General features: G+C 38.3%; 3 protein-coding genes across 13 annotated transcripts; 2 read left to right on the top strand and 1 right to left on the bottom strand.

The window, feature by feature from the left end:
- The first annotated feature begins 1,888 nt into the window (after positions 1-1,888).
- LOC110800743 (uncharacterized) lies at positions 1,889-7,715 on the top strand. 9 transcript variants are annotated; one of them, XM_056830762.1, is made up of 14 exons: positions 1,891-2,430; positions 2,591-2,722; positions 2,982-3,121; positions 3,321-3,366; positions 3,899-3,990; positions 4,094-4,301; positions 4,404-4,662; positions 4,750-4,813; positions 4,898-4,922; positions 5,045-5,096; positions 5,190-5,277; positions 5,420-5,761; positions 5,842-6,075; positions 6,758-7,715. In XM_056830762.1, exons 2-14 carry the CDS (start codon positions 2,614-2,616, stop codon positions 7,199-7,201), a joined length of 2,103 nt encoding a protein of 700 aa, XP_056686740.1. In that variant the 5' UTR covers positions 1,891-2,430; positions 2,591-2,613; the 3' UTR covers positions 7,202-7,715. The 9 variants fall into 9 exon arrangements, with proteins under 9 accessions (XP_056686737.1, XP_056686740.1, XP_056686736.1 ...); XM_056830758.1 differs by having other exon boundaries at positions 1,892-2,430; positions 4,898-4,961; XM_056830761.1 differs by having other exon boundaries at positions 1,892-2,430; positions 4,091-4,301.
- Positions 7,716-7,814: 99 nt separating this feature from the next.
- LOC110800744 (hexokinase-2, chloroplastic) lies at positions 7,815-11,283 on the bottom strand. Its single transcript, XM_022006065.2, has 9 exons — positions 10,806-11,283; positions 10,079-10,229; positions 9,809-9,991; positions 9,617-9,691; positions 9,360-9,515; positions 9,177-9,272; positions 8,968-9,098; positions 8,437-8,518; positions 7,815-8,329 (listed from the first exon to the last, which is right to left on the bottom strand). The coding sequence occupies exons 1-9, from the start codon at positions 11,096-11,098 to the stop codon at positions 7,997-7,999; spliced, it is 1,500 nt and encodes a 499-aa protein (XP_021861757.1). The 5' UTR covers positions 11,099-11,283; the 3' UTR covers positions 7,815-7,996.
- Positions 11,284-11,411: 128 nt separating this feature from the next.
- On the top strand, positions 11,412-22,892 carry LOC130462479 (uncharacterized). 3 transcript variants are annotated; one of them, XM_056830763.1, is made up of 5 exons: positions 12,418-12,811; positions 17,322-17,436; positions 17,857-20,859; positions 21,354-21,567; positions 21,641-22,892. In XM_056830763.1, exons 3-5 carry the CDS (start codon positions 20,597-20,599, stop codon positions 22,244-22,246), a joined length of 1,083 nt encoding a protein of 360 aa, XP_056686741.1. In that variant the 5' UTR covers positions 12,418-12,811; positions 17,322-17,436; positions 17,857-20,596; the 3' UTR covers positions 22,247-22,892. The 3 variants fall into 3 exon arrangements, with proteins under 3 accessions (XP_056686743.1, XP_056686741.1, XP_056686742.1); XM_056830765.1 differs by lacking the exons at positions 17,322-17,436; positions 17,857-20,859 and adding an exon at positions 11,412-12,392 and having other exon boundaries at positions 12,610-12,811; XM_056830764.1 differs by lacking the exon at positions 17,322-17,436.
- The last annotated feature ends 165 nt before the right edge of the window (positions 22,893-23,057 follow it).

The raw sequence follows: 23,057 nt of genomic DNA, 5'->3' as shown, positions 1-23,057 counted from the left end.
AATTAAAAAATATATTACGCTTTATTTAGGCTCTGATGCCACCAATCTTTTTTCATTGATTTGAAATTTTGACTTGTAAATACAGAAACAAACTTCAAAACACCATTCTTTTCAGTCGATATAAGAAATTAAAATCTCAAATCAAGCTACGGAATCAAAAAGTCCAGCTCGAGTAAATTCCAAGCCAGTATGCATTCCGTTTCAGTATCACTTACGGAGTACATACTTAGCTATTCAGGGGTGAGCATGGATCGGTTATCCGATCCGAAATCAACATTCGGATCGGATATCCGTATCCGAATATTCAGAAATTTGATATCCGTATCTGATCCCGAAAACTTCGGATATCCGATATTCAAATATCCGATTTTTTCGGATCGGGTAATCCGGATATCAAATATCCGAAATGCTCCTGTTAATTTGTCTTCCTGCTCAAACTTTAAATTATTTGCTACAAACAATTTAATAAATAAGCATTTTGAACTCACTAATCAAGGCACGACTGATCATATTACCTTGCTAAACATTATATCAAATATCTCAATCTTCCAACAGCATAACAACTGTTGGGATTTAATATCAAGGCACACAAAAATCTATTTCAAAGTGGAATAAAAAATTTAATATCAAATATCTCAATCTTCCAACAGCACAATACAACAACAAGCCTTTAAACCAATCTTTATTCCTTAACATAACCAACAATACCTGCTCTTTTCATCTTCTTCAATTCTTCCTCTTTCTCCAGATATAAACTCCACTATTTGCTTCCCTAAAATATACTTCGTATATACATAATACAACATCTATACTTAACAATGAAATATTTATCCTTAATCAGACTTTTCTAAAAACTCCTTTCCGAAATCAACCAAAAGCGTAAACACATCAAAGAACAATTCGAATCGCAATGTACTTGAATGGTAAAGTCGTTAAGCAACGGCGTTTATTTCATGCCTCCTGTCTCTAAATTAAATTAAATTAAATCACCCGCTCAATTGTGCGGTGGTCGGTGAGAGGAAACAAGACGCTGCTTATGAAGTTGTGAGAGATAACTAGATAAGAGTGGTCGGCCGCCGGTGAGTGTCGCCGGGGAGAGACGAGAGATTGAAGATAACCCATAAAGGAGATTAGAAGAGAGAGAAAGTGAGAGGAGTAGAATTGCAGCGTGGTGAGATAAAACAATAAATTTAATAAATATTCCGGATCTTCGAATCGGATATTCGATATTCTATATCCGATATTTGATAATTTTTCGGATATCGGATATACGATTTAAACAAAATAATATCCGCATGGATATCCGATATCCGATTATTTCGGATCGAATATTCGATCAGAAATCAATTTCGGATCGGATATTCAATAAAATCGGATCGAATGCGGATCGGGTGTTCAGATTCGAATTTTCAGATAATTTTGCTCAGCCTTTTCCGCTTCGAAGGCGCATTCATTTCGAAATACGGAAATAGTCATGGATGATACTTGGACCTTTGGAAAGAGGAAGTATTTTCGGATATCAGATATGTGCTTGTAAATGCATATCATAGCAAAAGACAAAATAGGAAAAATAACAAAAAAGAAATTGAATGGTACTTTTTTTTATTACATAATGGTACTTTTTTTTACATGAATGATATTTCCTTTTTTGTCTTTTAGCTATTTGTCTTTTTAGCTGATATGTCTGTTGCCACACATATCTGATATCCGAAAAAACGATCCCCTTGGAACAGAGTAAGAGAGTAGGGTAACGAAAAATGAGAAAATAATTTACCATTTTATAATTAATACACATGGCAAACATTCAATTAACGATAGCAAAATAATGAGTACTCGTAATAAATAAAGATAAAAAAAAAACCGTAGTATGTGGCGACGAAGTTTCAGTTACTCTAGACACGCATTGCATTTCCCCACCCAAATCAATCACCGTACGGAGTACTACGTTTCTCTCCTACCGGAAAAAAAAAACCCGATGTTCTTCACAGAAAATCATAACCACTCATTTAATAAAGGCCCCACACATGCGCGATTGCTCGCACTATTATTCCCATTTTAGCTATAAATGACATTATTCTCGCCGTCTGTCAGAATTTTCTGCGCTTCCCTATTCTCTCTCCTCCCTCTCAAATGTGGTAATATTTCTGGGGATTTGCTCATTTGCAGCTCTTCTTCACTTCTTCTTCTATGGAGTAGAGTACATTTTTAATGCCATTTAATTTCCATTCTTAGATCTTTGGTTGTTCTTGGGGGCACGGCCGTGTTACTCTCTCGATTTCGCTTTTATATCCTGCTTCGTTTCGTGAAGAACCCGATTCTCTTTAAACACGAGAAACGAATTCCACTTTTTTTGGAGAGAGAATAAAGTGCGATTGAGGAGAGAGAAAAAAGAAGCGAAATATGTAGGGAGATTTCGTACTGATTGATGGAGTACATTTCTAGCTTGCTGAAAATAAATTTGGAAAATTTAATTTTCCTTCAATTTTCGATTGGTTGGCTTTGATAATTCCTGGTGAAAAAATAAAAAATTAATAAATCCCACCATTTTCTCCTTTTCTTCAGTAACCATTTTCAGTTGCTTTTTTTTTAGAGTGAGAAAGAGGAGAGAAAAAGATGAGAGAGAAAATGATGGAGAAGAGTGGAGGAGACGAGAGGCGTGTGATGAGTCGGCAATCTGGCCCCAACAAGAAGAAGACTCATCATCATCTGCTTGTATTTTCTGGTAACTCACTCAATATACTCGTAGTAAAATAAATATCATCTGTCGTTTTCATATTACCAACCAGCCTCTTATTTTATTTGCAGAAGCAGACAATTTTTATGTTTTTATTTTATTTTGTATATATTTTATTTGGGATTTTATGGATAAACCCTTAAATTTTTATCTACATATATCTCTGTTTTTTTGGTGCCTCTGTTTTTTCTCCATTGTTTTCGGATAATTTTTTCTTAGAAATTAATTTATCTGGGTGTTAATGAAGGTATCGAGGAAAAGGAAGAATCGAGGAGAGAGAAAGTAAAACAACTGAGTATTGGTGAGAGAGAAATGGATTTTGATGCTCAAGATGAGCTGCTTCACTCTACTACTGTCAGTTCTATCAAATTCAAGCTTCCCAGAAAGGTAATTTTTACTTTGTGTTTTTTTGAGGATTCATGATAAAAGTGTGTTAATATTCTGTGTTTTCTATATATTTGTTTATTTGATTTTAATCACATATTTTGATGATTATTGGGCATTTTAAGTTTCTGGGTTTTGTAGATTTAATTGAATGTAACATTATGATGATTAATGAGATTAAATTTTCCTGGGTATTTTGCAGATATTCAGTGATTACAATACCTCTGTTCCAAGGAAGCTTCGTTCTGGTAATTTTGAACTTTTGTTTGGTTTTATTTTTATGATTGGGCATTGAATCAAGGGATTTCTTGAGGATTTTAGAGCTATTATTTATGCGAATTTTTTGTTTGATTATTGACAATCTCTGGGTTATTTTGGGATTGAATCAAGGGATACATTGAGGATTTTGGAGTTATAAATTTGTTTTTGTTGAGGTAATGATTTGTTTAATGTGTACTAACTACTAAGATGGGATGTGGTGGGTCATTATGGATAAGTTTCTGAATTCTAAAAATTCTTAAATTGTACTTTAGTTTTTAATTAATCCCTTTTCTTTAACTTTTTTTTTTCTTTTTTTCCTGATTACCAGATTCTGTATGTTCTTCCACCTTTTAACATGCTGGAAGCTGCACTTTTGATGTTCTGTGTATTCCCTTTTTCTATTTCAGTAAAAAAAAGCATTATTTTAGTATAATATTGTTCCCTAAAAATCTGTTTTTAATGTATATATTAACCAGGTTAGTGTGTCTCGTTTGTGTAAAATCGTGCTTTTGTTGGCAGCAATTAGAAAACGTAGCTGTGAATCAGCTTCAGTGGTTTCGCCAGATGCAAAAAGATCAAGCAATAGTTTGAAGAAGTCTAAGATTTGCATGGTTTGTTCTCTATACTGAAATAGTTATTTTTTTTTGAGAGAATCTATACTGAAATAGTTAATTCAATGGTATTGTTGAAAATTGAACATTTGCTATGCAGCAGAATGGTTGGTCAGAACCTTTCCTAAAAGGGGCTGTTTCAGTGGGAATTTCTAAAGAAGAGGAAGAGGTGGCAGAGACATTGTTTGCTTTGGCCGGAATGATCCCTCACGTTGGCGTGGATGTCAACCATAAGGACTATGTGTCTCTTGAGGCAAAATCATCAGACTTGCCGAAGAAACAGCACAGTGATCCTATGCCTTCATCTGAAGGTTTTTCTTACCTCTTATAATAGTTTTGCATTTCCTGGCTGTTTCAAGCATGTTTTTTTTATCTAGGTTTTAATGTTACAGTAATTATTTCCATCTTATTAGATCCTTTAATTCTGAAAGAGAAACCAGATGCATCGACTACAGAGGGCTCACCAAGGGACTCTTCACAGGCGACAGCTGTGGATGATTCTGCACCTTTTATTTGGTCTAAATTGTCAGAAAGGCGACAGATGAATCCGAACTTGAAAGTTTCTGTTCCCCCAACACAATTTCAGACCCCTCAGCTGCTTAGGGCATGTGCAGACAGACAATTTACACATTCTACTTCTTATGGTTCAACTGAACAGAACCGAGAGAGGGGGTAAGTATTAGACTGAGAAGCTCATGCGCACTTGTGTATTTTCTCTCCCGTGTTTCAGTTTTGAGACCTCTTTGTTTTTATATGCAGGTTAAGTGAGATAAAACCACAGAAATCCCAGTTTCCTAAGAGAGAATCCCACATCAACATAGGAGTAAGCTTCATTTGCAGACCTGTTGATTTTTGTTGACTGGCCCTATCTTTTCTTTAATGAATCTGTTTCATGTGTGCATTCCAGGTAACAGATTTAGAAGCTAGTCAAGGTAGAGAGTATGCTACGTCAATAGAGTGCAGAGATAATGGTTTTTACATCTTCCTTTCCATCTAGATATTTCTTCAGTTATAATTTATATTCACTCGTTAATATTTGTTTTATTTTATCCAGCTTTGGCATCAAGACCTTTACATGGTTCGGGTGTTGATGGACTCTCTTTGGAGTAAGCTTTTTGCTCATTCAGATTTTAAATATGGTTATAATGTACAGTTCGGCATTTTCAATGGTCTTATGCTATCCTTCTTACAAATTACAGGTCCTCTGCTCCAATAATTCCATCTTGGCTTAATTTTACTTCCTCGTCCAAACTCGTTTCCTGCAAAGATACTTCGTCAGCTGGCAAGGTAGACTTTTTTGTACCATCTGTGGATTGGAGAAGACTTCTTCCCTGTAATTTGTTTATGAATTTCTTGACAACTAGATTCCATTGCCTTGTTCGGTTGTTCCTGATTTCTGACTATTTAAGTCGTGGGATTCCATTAATAGGTACCGTGGTCCATAAATGGTGGAAGGAAGTCGTGGAAAAGATGTCTTGCTCATGTTTACATTAGCCGCATGATTCAGGTGCTGCAAGCATCAGAAGAAGTAGACATTAAGCCTTTAAATGCCAGCAAATCTAGACCATCGCAATATAGGTCTGCTGGACCTGTCACTGGCAAACAGGAAGACCTAAATGTAATTCTTGCATCTGGCCAGGGAGGCCACATGTTTTGCTCTACTGCTGACAAGAATATATGTGGAACGGAAAATGATGCAACAGTACCCCTCAAAAATGGTCAGGTTGAAGAAGACTGTTCACTCTCCGGGAACTGTGACTCAAAGAAGCAGGTACTTGATGATGTTCTTATCATTATCACTGTACTTTCTGTCTGTCATCTTGATCTGATACATTTTTTTGGTGTGTGCAGAGCTATAATTTCCTGTCTCTGTCAACTGGAGCTGGCACATATGTAAACAATGGAGTAAGTGTAAATAGGTTGGGAATGAATATGAAAGCTAAAGATCATGTACTTCAACTGCATGAAGTTGCACAGCGTAATACCTATGTTTCTTGCTCTATGCCTCAAAATAGTTTTCCCCTAAGTCGTTACCAGGATCAAGTTACATCAGTATCAGTGGCACCACCATCGATGCCACCGCAGGTATCTTTCTTTCATATTGCATTTATTGTTTCATAACCCCTCTCAAGCAACAAGTGGACAAGTCCCTTCTCATGGGAAGATTAATGATTTATATAGATCACTTGACGGGAAATGCTTCCGGTCTCTCTCTGGGTCTGAACCTGGACTATCGAAGTAACAAAATATTGATTTTCAGTTGAATGGATATATCTCATTCTAATCTCAGGGGTTGGATTCGGGCCTAACTTGCACTACCCCGAATAGAATTCTTGGACGATCATCTATGTTTTAGAAGTTTAACCATTTTCGATTTGCCTTTTTTTACAAAATCAGTGGCAGGATATTACACAGAAATCCTGTATGTAAACTGCTCTGGCCCAAGAGCTTTTGCTCCAAAGCGTACCCCTGTATTTCTAACTGTTTGCTGCCATAACTTGGTTTTTCAATGGGTAGAAGTATTCTTTCTTTCAGTTCAAGTTACGTCTGTCATTTAGGGATTTGGACCTTTCCAATTACACACCGTTCTAAATATGGACTTTTTACTTTTACTTTTACTGCAATTGTAATTGTTAGACAGGCAGTTGTGTGAGACTGGTGTTGATGACCTGGGCGTCATGTCTCTAGTTTTGATATTCTGTTTAGTATGTAGTCCATAGATTGATTTACTATCTGAAACTCTTGAGAAACTTTGTGGTTGATACAGGTTCACATACAAGTGCCTCCATATTTCAGTAATGGTTGTGGGCCTGTTCCTTTGGGCACAACAAGATCAACACAACAGGCATATCCTAAACAGCAGCAGCAGCAGCAGCAGCAGATTTGGACAACCCAACTCGCGGCACAGTTCAGGCCTGGTCTACTCCGTTCGTCCCATATTGCAAATTGGCAGAATATTGCACGGGATCCACACTCAATGAATCAAATGCAAGCTCCCCGATCATCTCTAGAAACTATAGGTTCCAAGTATATTCACATTTCTCAGCAGTCGCAGCAGCAACTTTTAGGGCTTTGTCCATCCCTGCCAACATCCAATGCAAAGAATCAAAACAGTCAACTCCCTTCAACACGCGAAGACAAAGAAGGTCGATTTCATCCTGATGGTGTGTTGCCATTGAAACTACTCTGCAATGAACGGCTCTTGACGTGAGAAGAGGGCTTTGGACAGGAGAAATAGGTAATTTTCTTCCTGAAATTCTATGGTACCCACAGTTGGATATAATGAATACGAAAATTGAATGCACAAGGATCAGGAGTTGTTCATGGCTGATGTGTTTGTTTACAATGCCAGACAAGGTTTAGGAAATATAAACTAGTGGCTTCTTAGGTCTGTTGAAAAATGTTTGAGAGCTGACATGACCAGTAAAACATACACCGAGCCCTTAAACGGTTTGGGTTTATTACACTTGTTCAGATAGTATACATGGGACCAATATTACAAATACTTCGAGCGATGGTTGTACCTTTAGTTCCTATTAGTCATACTGATTACTGAGGAACAGCAGTTTGCATAGGTGTGGAGGGTGGTTTGCAAGCTAGTTCGTCCGTGATTCTTCTAGGAATTCTTAGATGTAGGAATTCTTTGATGCCGTGTATTTGATATGTTCTATTCTGTATATTCTACTGAATCAGCAGAGTTTTGATGTAGTTGAAATTTTGTTCAATGGTGAAAAAGTAAAAAGGGAAAACGAAAGGTAACATATGAATTCTAGGTTGTGAGCTAGATATTGAAGATAGTAAAAAACAATGAGTGCAGATACAAATTAAGAGAACGCACCCTAAGAATGGTGTTGTATACGATTTGTTCAAAATTTTAACGCTATATGTGAGTATATGACTAGAAGAGAATAGCTAGTGCACAAAATGTGATCTTCAATACGGATCTTTACAAAATAATAACAGCGGAAAGAAATAGAAGAAAAGGGATGAGGATAAACAACTGAGATCATGGTTTATACTTGGAGTTTGCAGCAGCTAATAGAGCTGCTCCAATCCCAGAACCATCTTTTGAATGTTCGATTACTATGTTTTCTGACAATGCTGGTCCTAAAAGATCGGTAACTGCATCCTGGAGATAGGTTCTGTACTGAGGGTAGTTTTCATATAACCCTCCATCCATTGCCACAACAGTCCGCTTCCCAAAAATGAGTCCTTCCATGTCGTCTTCCATTTTTTGCAGAATACCCACAATTCCTGCTCCGGCCAATCGCCCACCTCTCTTAGCTATTGTGTCGCAAACTTCTAGGACCATTTTCCTAGCTCCCATGTTTGATTCAATCTGGTAAACCACAAAAAAAAATGATTAACCTATTACAATCCCAAAATTTGCAAACTTTCAGGATACTAGCTTTAATTTACTAGGTCATTGGAATTTCCTGGACTTACTCCTGCCTCATTGAAAAGAATTGAGCCAACTGCATCCAAATTTGTTGTCGTGTCCTGCTGCATAGCACATATATGTGGGGTTCTGCAGGGGTAAAATTGACATAATGCATCAGTATAAGTGGTTTTGGCACTTCTTGTCATCATTCTAGTGCAGCCAAGACGGTGCGCATAACATTTTAGCAAAACATGATTGTAGACCGTGACGCATCTAATCTGAGGGGAAGGGGTTAGCATAAATTGTTACCAAATCACATGAGAGCACTGAACAACTAAAAGCTGCTTGGGATTCAGCAGCAGTTCATTCTGGAAAAATATGGATCATCTAGGAGTGTATAATCTCCATGGATGTATTTGAAGTTTGAACATTCAGAATCTTTGAATTGAGGAATCACAATTATGAAGAAAATCATATACTTTGTATTATAATTAAGAACGAAAATAAACACTAACTAACTAACACGAGTACCAAATGACTACATATTCATGTAAATAGTTTAACAGAACAGTATACCTTAGACTTAATAACATTACCTGAGTGAGAAAGGTGTTTGCAGTTTTTCCGGGATGCTACTTCCAAACAGAGAACCTGTTTCAGCCATTTCCAATACCACCCTCCTCACAATCTCGCCGAGGTACATACCTGATATTGTTTTCTCGAATATCTGTAACAACAGCATGCAAATATTAACCAGAGTCCACATATTATAAAGCATAAGTTCTGAAAATAAGCCACTAAATACCTGCTCACCAGGATTAATGCTCGCAGCATCCATTCCCCTATCAAATTCAGTCAAGGGAAGTCCAGTTGAAAATGCTCCCCATTCAGTATTAATTATCTGATATAGATTACGCAAGCATCAGTCTTCATCACCAGGAAAAAAAAGGTTAGTGAGAAATCTTTAAATGAAGTGATTCTGGCTTACAGTTGTTCCCGACTTTGATATTTGGCCAGGCAACTTAGGGATGGCATCCGTCCTCTCCACATAACAAGCATTGGTTCCTGTTCCCAAGATCACAGCGATCATGACATCATTATCCCAGTACTTTGCGCCCGCTAAAGTTCCAACTGTATCGTTAACCTAACTTGTTTCATTAGTAAAGAGCATTAGCACTCTTTCCTAATGCTTGCTAAAAGGCTACGACTTTATGATAGCCAAACATTCAACAATTCAACACATACCAAAGCTGAGACTTGCATTTCTAACCCTTGCCTCTTCATAGCTTCATTTAAACAGGCTACTACATCTCTTCCTGCCTAAACAGAATTCAAAGCAAAATCTATTAATTAAGAAAGCTATAGATCTTTATATTGAAATCAATCATAAGGATTACAATACATTAAATTAGAGGAGCCCTAAAGTTAAGCACGAACCGTTCCTGAAACCGCAAAACCTTTTGTCCACTTGATCAGAACACCCGAATCTATAGATGTTTGTTTTACTGGAAAAGAAAATGTGAATCCAAGTTCTCTGTTTCTTCCTTGTGACAGTTGGAATTCTCCATTCTCTTTTTCAGCAAATTTTGCCAAACCAGAAGCTATGAAATCAAAGAGTTCCTGCAGACATGCTCCAATTAACACCTCAGGGTGTTAAACGAGGGAGATTAAATTATTCATAGAATACTAGTAAATAATTCAACGGACCTCAGAGGTACCAAACATTAATTCCTGTGGAATTGAGACTTGCTCAGCTTCAGTAGCAATTACACGTTGATCCGTTCCACCCAATTGCACTCTCAACACCCGGAAATTCGTTCCACCAAGATCCAATGCATAGAACAATCCTTTCTCATTCCTTTCAACAACACAAGTTCACAAGCATCATTGGAATACAAGTTTTTTTGGCCACAACATTTCAGCAAACTATCCATACCCCCAATGTCCCATTTTTCTTGCTCAAACATAAGTCATCTTGCCAATTGAGTTCGTTTGAATATAATACATTGGATAATGAATTAAGATCAAAAGTTGAATATACCAAACTTGAGCCAACAACATGGTATGCTCAAACTCATACACACTCAAAAGGGAAAGATAGATATACTTGAACAAAATTAGTAATCGTTTCCCTAACTCCAAGGGACGAGGGTGAAAACGAACAGAAAATTTCAGAAATTCCCAAAATCCAATTTCGTTTGGTTCTAGGCTGAAAGTCTGAAACCCCATTAAACTTGTAGGTAGGCCCACTCAGGGTCTTGAGTCGGACATAGTACAATCTAAGCTAACTAAAATTTGTCGTCTACTCCGTATAGATTTTATCAACTGAGTTTAAAGGTATTCATTCTCAAATCTCAATTATATCACAATCTAAACATGCGTTATTATTAAGTCACATTAATGAACAACCCTTAAGAAAAAGAAAAGAAAATACCCGGTGGGGAGAGCATCAACATAGCTAAGGATCATCTTGAGATCACTGCTACCATCAACAGCAAGTCCAGCTCTCATATCATTGGCCATAGAATCCGCTACGTGGCGCAATACAGGGACAGGTGTAGCACAATCCTTGTGTAACTTGGTTAAGATTTGAGTTACAGAAGACAGTGTGTCTGTGCTGCTTCCGCTAGATCGGATAGACATCCTTGGATGGAAGGATGAGCCCCTAATCCTTGATCTTGGAAAACAGACTGATCCAACAGCTGCAGATGCCGTGGTCATTGACATATTCGGTCTTTTCGAGAGGGCGTACGATCAGGGAAATAATGGGAAAGAGAGAGAGAACAAGGGAACTAAAAAAAAAGGAGAAGAAGAGAATTTGGGTGGAGATAATGTGAGGTTTGAACTTTCAAGTGGTGGGGCGGAGAGAGGAGAGATCCATGGTGGTTGTTAGACTACTTGTAGAGCTTTTTGTTCTACTGTTTCAGTTTTCAGCAGCTGGGATTCTATAATTAACAAACATTGTTTTCCTAATTACAATTTTTCATTGAAATTTGGTTTTATTAAAAGATAGTATTAGAGCTGATAATGGGTTGGGTTGGGTTGGGATGAAATCAGAGTTGAAAATTTTCCAACTCAGCCCGACCTAAACCCACCGTGATTGTAAACAAATTAACCTGAATTTTGAACCGTTTAAGTTTTTTTCACCCTTTAAGTGTAAATTGATTTGACTTTATAACTAAATGTTATTTGTTCAAGGCAAATCTCATAGAAAAACTTATAATCCAAAATATCTGAAGGAATTTAAGTTGATTTCATTGCTTTTTTTTGAAATTTTTTATTATGTTTCCTTAAATAACATTGCATGAATTTGGGATGTAGGTGTCATGTGACTTTTTATCAATGAATTAATTTGATTATCAAAAAAAAAAAAAACATTGCATGAGAGATGGGAATTGGTTTTGGAGCCCTCATATTATCTACCACTCCGCTTTAATAATATAGATATATTGTTTTCATTGCGAAAATTGTGCTAGTAGAAATTGATTTATTTAACCTTTTTTCTTTTATCTTTTTTTTAATCCAAAATTAATTAAATGATTTGAAAAACATGAAAAATCATTATTTTTATTTTTCTAAATATCAAAAACTAATTTCTAAAAATGTTAATATATAATTAGACTAATTTAATATCCAAGTATTGTTATTTTTCTCTCTCCTCTTGCCAAACCACTCACCAGACCTCCTCACCGGAGCACCACACCAACCATCTTCTCCCTCTCTCCTCTTCCCAACTAACACGTCCGACACCAAGACGGAGAACACACGCCATGTCAAACTTCGCTTAGAGTATTCGCAACTAGTCAGGGTTATTTGCACCACTTTGCATCTGGTTCATCGTGGCGCATCTTTGGAGTAGAGAGAGGGGAGGCATTGATGCAAGCATCAATCTCATGGAGCCAGCAAGTGTAGAGCACGCAATGGATGAAGGAGGAAGTTGACACAAAAAGACAAAAAGAGAGTATGACCCGGCACTTGAGATTGTGACAGGGGGGAAGAATATAATTGAGGAATAATTTCAGTAAGTTGTTATAACTGTCATGGTGACAGATTATTGTTATCCCTTTTTTCCCTTTTTTCTGTTGAATTGTAAGCTATATAAAGCCTCATTTTAGGTGTAAACGTTTATGTTGAAATTAATAACAAACTTCCCCAGTTCTATACTCTCTCTCTTCTTCCCCAAATTCTGTGTGGTTAACAATTGATTATATTCTTGAGAGCTTATTCTTATTCTGCAGGTTCTTTGGATTGATCAATACTGATCCTCATCTCTTCATTGAGATTGGGTCAGTGAGTGTGGTGGGTGTTAGTAAGCTGATTGTATCATTGGTATCAGAGCCACCGTCTCCTTGGATCAATTATGCCACCAAAAGCAACAACTCGTGGTGAGAGTAGCGACGAAGGCGATTCTGCTTCTCGAACAGATCTTCAAAACTTGAGGTAACCATCAAAAACTTGCTAGAAACGAGTCAGGCCACACATAATACAAACATTGATAAGAACACTCGAGCTATATCAGAAATTGCTAAAATGCTAGATAGAAATAGCACCTTCAATAATCTGAATATTGATAAGAATGCAAAATTTATTTATGAATTAAGTGATTTAGTGATGGGATTATCTGTTCAAATTACTAAGTTAGTCACTACAAGAAATGGATTAATTTCCGACCGTCGAACGTGGTCGGTAAAACACGAAATAGGGTCGGTAAACTGTTTAGCGACCGGCAACGGTCGTAAAAGGTCGGTCAGTACTCACCTGGACGGTAATTTGGAAAACTCCGACTGGAAAACGGTCGGTAAAATTTACCGTCTGAAATACCGACTGCTTAGTAGTTGGTATTTTATCGACCGCTTAAGTAGTCGGTAAATTAACGACCGCATAAACAGTCGCTAAATTAGCGACTGCCTTGACAGTCGGTAATTTAGCGACTACCAAAGTTGGTCGCTAAATTACCGACTACTTAAGCGGTCACTAAATTAACGATCGCCTAAGCAGTCGCTAAATTAACGACCGCTTAGGCAGTCGCTAAATTGAGTTAAGACAAAACAAAAATACATTGGAGCCAGCTACTGTTTTCTTAGCCGAATACGAAGTACATTATATAGGTATAAAAAATTACCCAATTTAAAAATGTCAACTTGCAAATGTAAAGTAACAAAAATGAACTTTTATTATGAAATCATTCACTTGAATTATAATTACAAAGATACTTGAATTAGACTATGTATACATAAAAAAATAATCAACGGTAAACCTCAGACTATGTATATAATCGACGGGCGAGCTTGCTAGACGCAAGGCCCAGCAAGAAGCCAGGCCCAGCGCCCAGCAAAGCCCGCGCGCGCGAGCAACGAGCAAGGCAGGCCCAGCAAGCAGCGCCCAACATCATGGGCCGCGTGCTGCCAACGCCCATCCCTTGGGCCGAGCCGAGCACCAGCGCCCCTCGTGGGCTGCGTGGCTGTGAGGCTTCGTACGACCAAAGACTTGTTCGTTTAGGATTGCTTGCTTAAATCTCGTTTTCCTAATTCTACTTAAATCTCGTTTAGGATTTACTTCAACTAGAATCCTAATGGATTTAGTTATTGGAATCCTAGTAGAATTCTAATTCCGTTATTTCCACCCTATAAATACTGGTTCATAATCACAATTTATATAACAATTCAATAAGTATTCACATAGATTAAGTTCAAGTGAGAATTTAATAATTTGCCTAAATTAATAATTAAGCTTTCCGAATAAACATAATACCTTAGAGAATATTCTAGTTGGTTGAATCTAAGGCGGATCCGAACGTGCTGTGGACTATCTACGGAGGGGCGAGATTTGGAGTCCTAAACTTGTTCTTGTTCGGTTCGGGAGCAGCTAGGGAATGCACGCATCACATTATATGTATCCTAATTATGCTAATTGACTATGTGGCAATTAATTTGGATTCCTGGCTTTATGGTTTTTCCGCATGAAATATATTGTTTATATTTGTCATAACCTAACATACCGTTCCTCTGCAATAGAAGTGCACTTGATAAACTCCGAACTGACGCATTAAATATCCCTCATGTTTCCTGTTATATTTTCTTTCTACGAAGTAAGAAAATCATTGTTTAAAATGTTAACATCCATTTCTAACGGAATCAAAAGCTCTTTATTCATTAACTTTTATGTGAGGGTTACATACCTACATGCAACACTATCAGTAACAACTCACTCAAAACCGCTGTTGTAATATAAAAGGTCATTTGAAACATAGATGTACTATGTCTTTTTTCTATCTAGAAAACTATTGGATGAGTGTACTTGTTTTCATTTTTCTATTTTCTTCAGCTTTTTGGGGTTAAAGGTGGCGAAAACACAGCAGAGAATACAATATTCTTACAAGCAAAGCCGAGTTTGAGCTTCATTATAACATTTGAATCAGAAAAAATATAGAAATACTGCAATCATGCTTAATTGCCAAGTGTATTGGAAATTTTACCTTGCTTATGTTAGGTTATGATACATATAATTGAATATAAATCATGCGGAAAAACCATAAAGCCAGGAATCCAAATTAATTGCCACATAACAATTAGCATAATTTAGGACACATACACTTTGCAGCGTGCCCTCCCTAGCTGCGCCCGAACCGAACAAGAACAAGTCTAGGACTCCAAATGTCGTCCCTCCGTAGATAGTCCACAGCACGTTCGGATCCGCCTTAGATTTAATTAACTAGAATTTCACCTATGGTTCTATGAATATGTTCGAATATTTTAGGCAAATATTAGACTTAGTTTTAATCCTTAAAACTAGGTGAATAATTGAAATTATGCGTATTTAAATTTGTGAATGCCATCACATATTTATAGAGTAGGAATAATGGAATTAGAAGTCTACTAGGATTCAAGTATTCTAAATCTATTAGAATTAGAGTTTACTTAAAACTAGTAACTTAGGAAATTAATCTTTTAATCTAATCCTAATCGCTTAAGGATTCGATGCATGCACAAACTCCAACACACACACGAGCACGGCCCACAAGCGAGCAGGCCATGCCCGCGCGCGTGAGAAGCCCGCAGCAGGCTCGCAGCCCACACGCTGCTTCGCAGCCCGTGTTGCTCGCAACCCGCGTTGCTCGCAGCTTTGCTCGCAGCCCAAGGGCGCTCTGGCCCTGGCCTTGCGCTGGGCCTTGCGTGTCTTTGGCTTGCTGTGTTGCTTGTGCCTTGCGCGCTGGGCTTGCTAGGCGTGGGCCTGGCTTCGTGTTGGGCCTTCCTCTAGCAAGCTCGTCTGATGCTTAATTCGTACGACGCGTTTCCGATTAATTTTCCGATTCTGGAATTCATTTCCGATTCGAACAATATTTAATATTTCCGATTCCGGAATTAATTTCCGTTTCGAACAAATATTTAATCTTTCCGATTCCGGAATTATTTTCCGATTCCGATAATATTTCCGATTCTGACAATATTTCCATTTCCGGCAATATTTCTGATTCCGGCAATATTTCCATTTCCGATAATATTTTCCGATACGTACCATGTTTCCGTTTTCGGCAACATCTACGACTTGGATAATATTTATTTTTTCGATACGATCCATATTTCCGTTTCCGGCAATATCATCGTTTCCGGAGTATCCATAATTTTCCTTTTGACGATTTCAGCTCCCACTGGAACCGAGATCCGTCGATTCCGAATATTCATAAATGGAGTATTTAATTCCATTAAATACTTGATCCTTTCACGTACTATTTGTGTGACCCTACGGGTTCAGTCAAGAGTAAGCTGTGGATTAATATTATTAATTCCACTTGAACTGAAGCGGCCTCTAGCTAGGCATTCAGTTCACTTGATCTCTGTAGGGGGTTTTTTTTGTGCAAAACTTGTTTCCCGTTCTATAAGAGGGGCGGTTCTTTAGAAAAACGTAGAATTTTTGTACCTCGAAGGAGTCGCCACCAAACATTGTTTAAAGTCTCGTTTGGAAAGACCGCAAGTGACTCTATTTTGGATAAGGCCTTGAATCCTTGAAACGGATGGGTGAGATCCGGGCACGGGAACAAAAATTCTTATTCCGCGAGCTTTAGAAATACGGTTTTTTCATGAAATGCCCCCGAGGTTTGCAAAAATGCACCAAATACCCTCGCGCCTTTTGAATCACATAATATACCCCTATTTTTTTATACTGTTCATGAGATGCACCTTTGAGTTAACGCCGTTAGTCTGCCGTTAGTCGCGTTTTACTATTTTGCCCTTAATACATGTTTTCGACATAAATTCCAAAAAAAAAAAATCAAACTTATTTCTCTTTCTCTCTCCTCTCCGACGTTCTTCCCCCTGCTATCTAGTGGCCGGCGGCGTCCGGTTTCCGCTCTCTGGTCGCCGACGGAGGCCGATTTCCGTCTTCCCCTTCCCGACGTCCTTATTCGCCGCTGTCGAGTTTACCCGTCGTGAGGTTCCACTCTCTCCTTCTCTCCTTGACTAGATTGGAATTGCATTTATTGATTTCAGTGTTGAATGTTGTTGCCGTCATTGTTGTTGTTTTTTTGTTGCTATTGTTTTCAATTTTCTGGATGTTGTTGTTGTCGTCGATAGAATTGATAGACTATTAGAGTAAATGTATTGTTTTTTTCGAATCCAAACATAACCTGTTTGCTGCTATTTGAATGTTGTCGTCATTGTTGTTGTTTTTTGTTGCTATTGTTGCCATTTTTGTTGTTGCTGTCAATTTTATGGTTGTTGTTGTCGGTGGAAGTGAATTGATTGATTGATTAGAGTAAATTGATTGATTAAAGTAAATTAATTGATTGATTAGAGTAAATTGATTGATTTTTCGAATACAATCAGCCCCTTTGGTATGTATGTAACCCAGAATTTCACATCTTTTATGGGTTGCTAAAAGTTGGGTTGTTAATTACTTGTATATGAGAAAATATGTTGATTGGACTGACTTTATAACTGATCTTTATGCAAAGTTAATCCAGTTGCATAAAACTTCAGCATGTTGTATTCTATGCAATCGGGTGACAGGATGCAGCCAACACGTTCTAGTTTCTGGCGCCATTCTAAATGTTGTTGCTGCATTATCTGGTAAGCAGAAATGCTTTTATAGGTATAGTGTAATTGCCTCTGTTTCAATAGGCAGAAAAATTGCATTATAAGAACATCGTTGTATATCAACTTGTCAATATATTTGAACTATGAACTCGTAGTTATTGGTACATATGAATTCATTCTGTGTACATATGTTCAAAGCATGAGGATTAGGCTCCGAACTTGCTAGTGTGGTCATTGTTAGTATTGAATACCCAAGCATGGTTCTATTGGTTCCCTGAATAGTGGGTGGGTATTCTTAATAGTGGGTGGGTATTGTTAAGTTCAATAAAATTGAACCAATGGAACTACCGAATTATTGAGACTGATTTTGATGATTTATGAGCTTGAATTCTCTTATGTTGCAAGAGAATATTTGCTAATATCTTGAATATTTGTTTATGCATTTATTTTCAGGCTCAGAAGGTTTCTCAGGTTCACGTTTCGCAGCCCAAGCTCGAAGAGGAGAGGTTCAAAGTGTTTGCTGGAAACATCAGGTGGAGGTAAATTCATGAGTCTAGTTTGCTTGCACTTGGGAAGAGAGTTCGTTCCTCAATGGTGGCTGCTGGATTTAGATGTATTTGGTGCAACTTAGTTTTAAAATAGTTTTATATCCTTATTTATAGTTTCAGTTACTACAAAACCATCAAATTCTGCAGTTTAAAAGCATTTTGCGTATTTGGTGCAACTTAGTTTCAAAATAGGTGTATATTGTGCAATAAATTTATAAATAGGGGTATTCTGTGAATTATAAACACGACTTAACGGAGGACTAACGGAAGGTCGGTTTAGGGGTATTTTGTGCAAACTTGGGAAAAAATAGGGGTATATTATGTGATTCAAAAGACGCGAGGGTATTTGGTGCATTTTTGCAAACCTCGAGGGCATTTCATGAAAAACCGTTAGAAATATTCAAGTATGTTGGCACAACATTTTTTTCGAAAATAAACCCTAGATTAGACTATGTGGGTTTGAATTTAGAGCAAATTGAATCTCTAATTGTATGGTGGTCACTTTGCTTTAAAGATTGATTTAAGGAACCTAAGGCCGGTTTGTCCAAAAAAATATCTTTGTTAAGCGTGATGTAACCTTTGTATTTTTTTGTATTTAGCATGTGCGGTGATGAAAGCAATAAGGCAAATAAAGCAACATCACAATACTAAATAAAGTGCGGAATTAGTAATTAAATACAAGACCCCCTAGAAAAGGACTAGGGAGTAGGTCCACATTGCCTAGAAATGGACTAGGCAAGTAAAGATGCGGAATTGAAAGTGCGGAATTGAAATTGCGGTATTGAAATTGCGGCATTGAAATTACGGTATTGAAAATGCGGTATTGAAAGTGCGATATTGAAATTGCAATATTGAAAGGTGCATAATTGAAATTTGTACTTGGGCACATGAGATTCGAACGCCAAGCGGCTCCTTAAAATTAAGTGCGCCCGACACGAATTCAAAGCCAAAAATCTCAACTTGGGAGAGGTTGCTCAACCCAAATATCCTAGATTTTGCATGTTAAACTTGAACTTGAAAGCTTGAATATTGAAGTTTTAAACTTGAAATAATTGAAATTTGAACTTGAAATAATTGAAATTTGAACTTGAAATGATCATAGTTTAGGGAAATAACCATGAACAACCCTAAACATGGTGGGATCTTGAAAATTGAAAACTTGAACTTGTATATCGAAAATGGAGTTTTGAATCTCAAAATACTAAACTTTTAAATGTTAAAAGGTGTCATCTTTGATTACCCCATGTTTTAAGGTGATTCTAGTCCAAGAGGTGATTGTAAACAACTTGGACATCCTCGAATCTTGAAAATTTGTATTTTGTATTTTGAAAAAGTTTGTATTTTTGGAAAACATGTATGATTGTTGCAAGTGGTGTTTTTTAATGATTAAAAACACCAACTTGCTAATCATTTAGAAATCAAAGCAACATAGTTTATTAGAATGGGATTCGGATTTACCTAGTTAGGTTTAGGCAAGAGCTCCCAATTGCTTTGGAATTTAGGAATTTTGTATGTGTTTTTGAGGAGATTTTGAGTTGTATTTTGAGGCGTAATGTCGAAATTACGACGTTGTATTGTTGTTCTCCTCCTCATTATGCTGAAAATGAGGGGTATTTATAGAAGGAATGGGTGCAAGGCGCTAGCACATGTCAGCGCAGGGCGTTGGACCAGCGCTGGGCGCTGGTGACGTGGCTTGAATGCCGCCAAAGCAAGGACGGGGAATCCGTCCTTGTTTCGTCTTGTAGTGTTGCACCTGTTGTACGAATAGTACTAGGTTTGGAGTTTTGTATTTTCTTGGAGGTTAAGGCATCATTTAGCGTCTAAAAACAAGCCTTTCTCGGGTTTTGAATTCCGGTTTTACGGGACGGGGCCCTGCATGCTCGGTTTTGTGGGTCGGCGCCCGAATTTGACTTGCCTTATATGATTTTGAGTGGAAAAGGCCTAGTAAAACCAATGGGATGGTCTACTAGATGAGTTTGTTCTTGGATTTTGAAATTGGATTTGGAAAGTTGTATTTTGTACCGAGAACCGAAAGGGAAACGGTCTCGGGGGTTGGATTTTGGATCTTGAATTTTGGAAGCATTCTTAGCAATTGGGATTTCCGCCTGGAGTTATTCCAATCACCTAATAAGGATAATGGTATCGTCATCATCCCAAAGGGGAGACACAAATTAGGTGTCTACAGAAGCCCCCACTTTGACTGAGCGTTCGGTTAGGAAAGCGCAAGTCAAAGTATTTCGAAAGGGACGGAGAATGATCAAGATGTTCTACAATCGAGACCACTCTTTTTACGCCGGTACCTGCATAAAACAGGCGTTAGAAAAAAGGATAGAGTTTACCTCGGTGCGGTTGGTGATGACTCCAGTTTGTACTTGTATTTTTCGGCCTTCAGTTCAGGACGAAGCTTGGCATCGAAAATTTTGAATCTTGAATTTTTGAATACCCGGAGTTAATCCGTTGGGGATGTGCTTTGCTGGGGATAAGAGCTTTTTGCTGGCCCTTAAAATTTGGAATTTCGACTGACTTTCCCGGAGCTTGGGTCCGTTGGGAGTTGAACGCCTGAGTCGTTGTATTTTTTGGACTTTGTATTCTTGAAATATGCATCTGTTTGCACTTGGAGATACAGGTGTATACCCGTATTTTCGATGGATGGCCTGATGCGATGTTTGATGCTTGGTGCGGAAGACCGTAGCAGCAAAGGACGTGCAATCAGCACGGGAGACCGCGCGTTGAAGATTCGCGGATGCAGGGGGGCAGCGCTGGGCGCTGGGGCTGCGTGTGGCGCGGGGCTGCACTATATAAGTGCCCCTTGCCGTGCCATTTTGAGGAGCAACATCTTGCTTTCTTGCTCTCTTTCTCTCTCAAAGGTCGAATTGTCTTCCCTTGGTCTTGTTCTTGCCTTATCCATGTAAGTATTTCATGTTTTTGCTTATGAAATAACTCTAGGATTGCATGTAATTTTGATTTTCTCGTACTTTGAAATGATGCTTGTATGCTTAAGCTTTTTGAATCTTGTAGAAGACTATTTGATAGCCACTTGAATTTGAACTGTTGGAACTTGTAGTTTTGAATTTTTGAAAGTTTTCTTGAATGTATACTTTTTGTATCGGCTTCGACATGGATAGCCTAGGCGTTGTTGTGGAATTTGTATACCTGCTTTGGCATGGATAGCCTAGGCGTTGGTGTTTGAACTTGTATACCTGCTTTGGCGTGGGTAGTCTAGGCGTTGGTGTTGAACTTGTATACCTGCTTTGGCATGGGTAGCCTAGGCGTTGGTGTTGAACTTGTACCTTGAACTAGAGGTCCACTGGGGATTCGTCTTGAATTTTTTGACTTTGTTTAGGCTAGTATAGGATAGCCCCCAGTTTAGAATTTTGATACCTTGTACTCCACTTGATTCAGTATGCCTCGTCACACTCGGAGGAAGCTCGCCGAATTGTCGGTAGTTCGAGCTGCTGAGGAGGACGCTTCAGATGATGAAGAGGCTGCCATAAACGCGCCCAACGGGGGTATGATTCCCCGGGATGCGCCTACTTTTAGTGGTACTTGTTGGAGTCCTTCCGACCTGGTGTTTCGGCCAGAGTGGCACTTGTCTCAGCGGCCTCGCGCTGGCATGGTGAGTCTTGTATTGTGCTTTGAATTTGTATCTTGTATTTGTATAGGTTTGGAGTTAACTCGTTCACCTGTAGGCCGATGGAAAGCCGTTTCGTACTTCCTGGTCCTTGGTGGAGGTTCAGAGGGCTTTTAAAGCTATTCGTGCTGATGAGGAGGCCATGGAGATTTGGTCGCAGACGGGCCTGGCCGACTTCTGGCGTACCATGGGAGGCTCTTCGAGGAGAACGGGGATCAAACCCCGACTGTGGGCTTTGTCGGAGCGGTGGTGGGATACCACCAATACTTTCCACATGGCATGGGGGGAGATCACCATTACCCCCTTTGAGTTTGCTAAGATCACGGGTCTTCCTTTTTCTGAGAGGAACGTGACCTTTGATCCGGAGCTAACGTGGCGCTCTGCCGCTGCCAGGGACTTGCTTGGCCCTGTTGTTGACTTGTCAGATGACGATGCCCATGCTTCTGTGACGGTGATCGTGGAGGCTATATGCGGTGTGGGTGTATCCGCAGAGCAGAGGGTCAGGCTTTTCCTCCTAGCCTTGGTGAGTAGAGTGATGGTCCCGAGTAGGAACAGTCGGGTGCACATCCGGTTCCTGTCCGTTCTGAGGGACTTGAGAGCTGTTTCGAGCTATAACTGGGGTGGCTTGGCATATAGGATTTTATTGATGCATCCGACTTTGTGATGGAAGTTGTTCCTCTTTTGAAGAATCGATCTCCTTTAGTACCATGACATGCACAATAGGAAATTGTCGGATGTAATTCTCAATAATTGTGTTGCAAGTTGGAGTTCACACATTTTCGTTTCGGGATGTTAATTGTATCACATATGTATCATATATGCCTCAAAATTTCAACGACCTACATTGTAAATGTATTTATGGTTATATTGTTATATTGTAAATCTAACTTTATCAAAAAGTTTCTAATATTGCGTTTTCATAAATTCTTAATGCTCGTCTTTTACATGACGTAGTGCAATAAAGTTTTTAGGATCGATTTTTTACGTAAGCTTATTTACATAAGAGATTTTTATATCTTGGGGACCAAAGACTAGTATTTATAAAACGGAGGTATTACGTGACAAGAAGGAGGCAAGTATCTGTACTCCGTAGAAAGCAATTTCACATCAAAAACTAATCATTCCAACATCATCATATACTTAATACTTGGTAAAATATAAAAAAGGGTTGATTAAGTTACATTTTTATCTAGGTAAAAGGTCGTGGTCTACGTGTGGTGCTAACCAAATCTAAGTGGGTCCCAGAAACTAACATTAAAATATCCTAAAATAATGAGTTAGTACTGTGGAAACAAACCAATTGCATAAACCTACATTACCCAACCCAACTAGTTTACTCACAACTTACACCTTCCTAAAATGGTACTTGTATTTTACTAACAGAATTCTAGTGAAGTGGACGCCAAGAAAAGAAGCCTTTTTCATTATTTTGTACCATTTATTTCATTAAATTATGAATTACCTTAACCAAATAT

This window comes from Spinacia oleracea, chromosome 6 (genome assembly GCF_020520425.1).
Source record: "Spinacia oleracea cultivar Varoflay chromosome 6, BTI_SOV_V1, whole genome shotgun sequence".
Taxonomy (NCBI): domain Eukaryota; kingdom Viridiplantae; phylum Streptophyta; class Magnoliopsida; order Caryophyllales; family Amaranthaceae; genus Spinacia; species Spinacia oleracea.
Note: the sequence above shows the minus strand (reverse complement) of the source record. Positions and strands in the feature narration are given on the sequence as shown.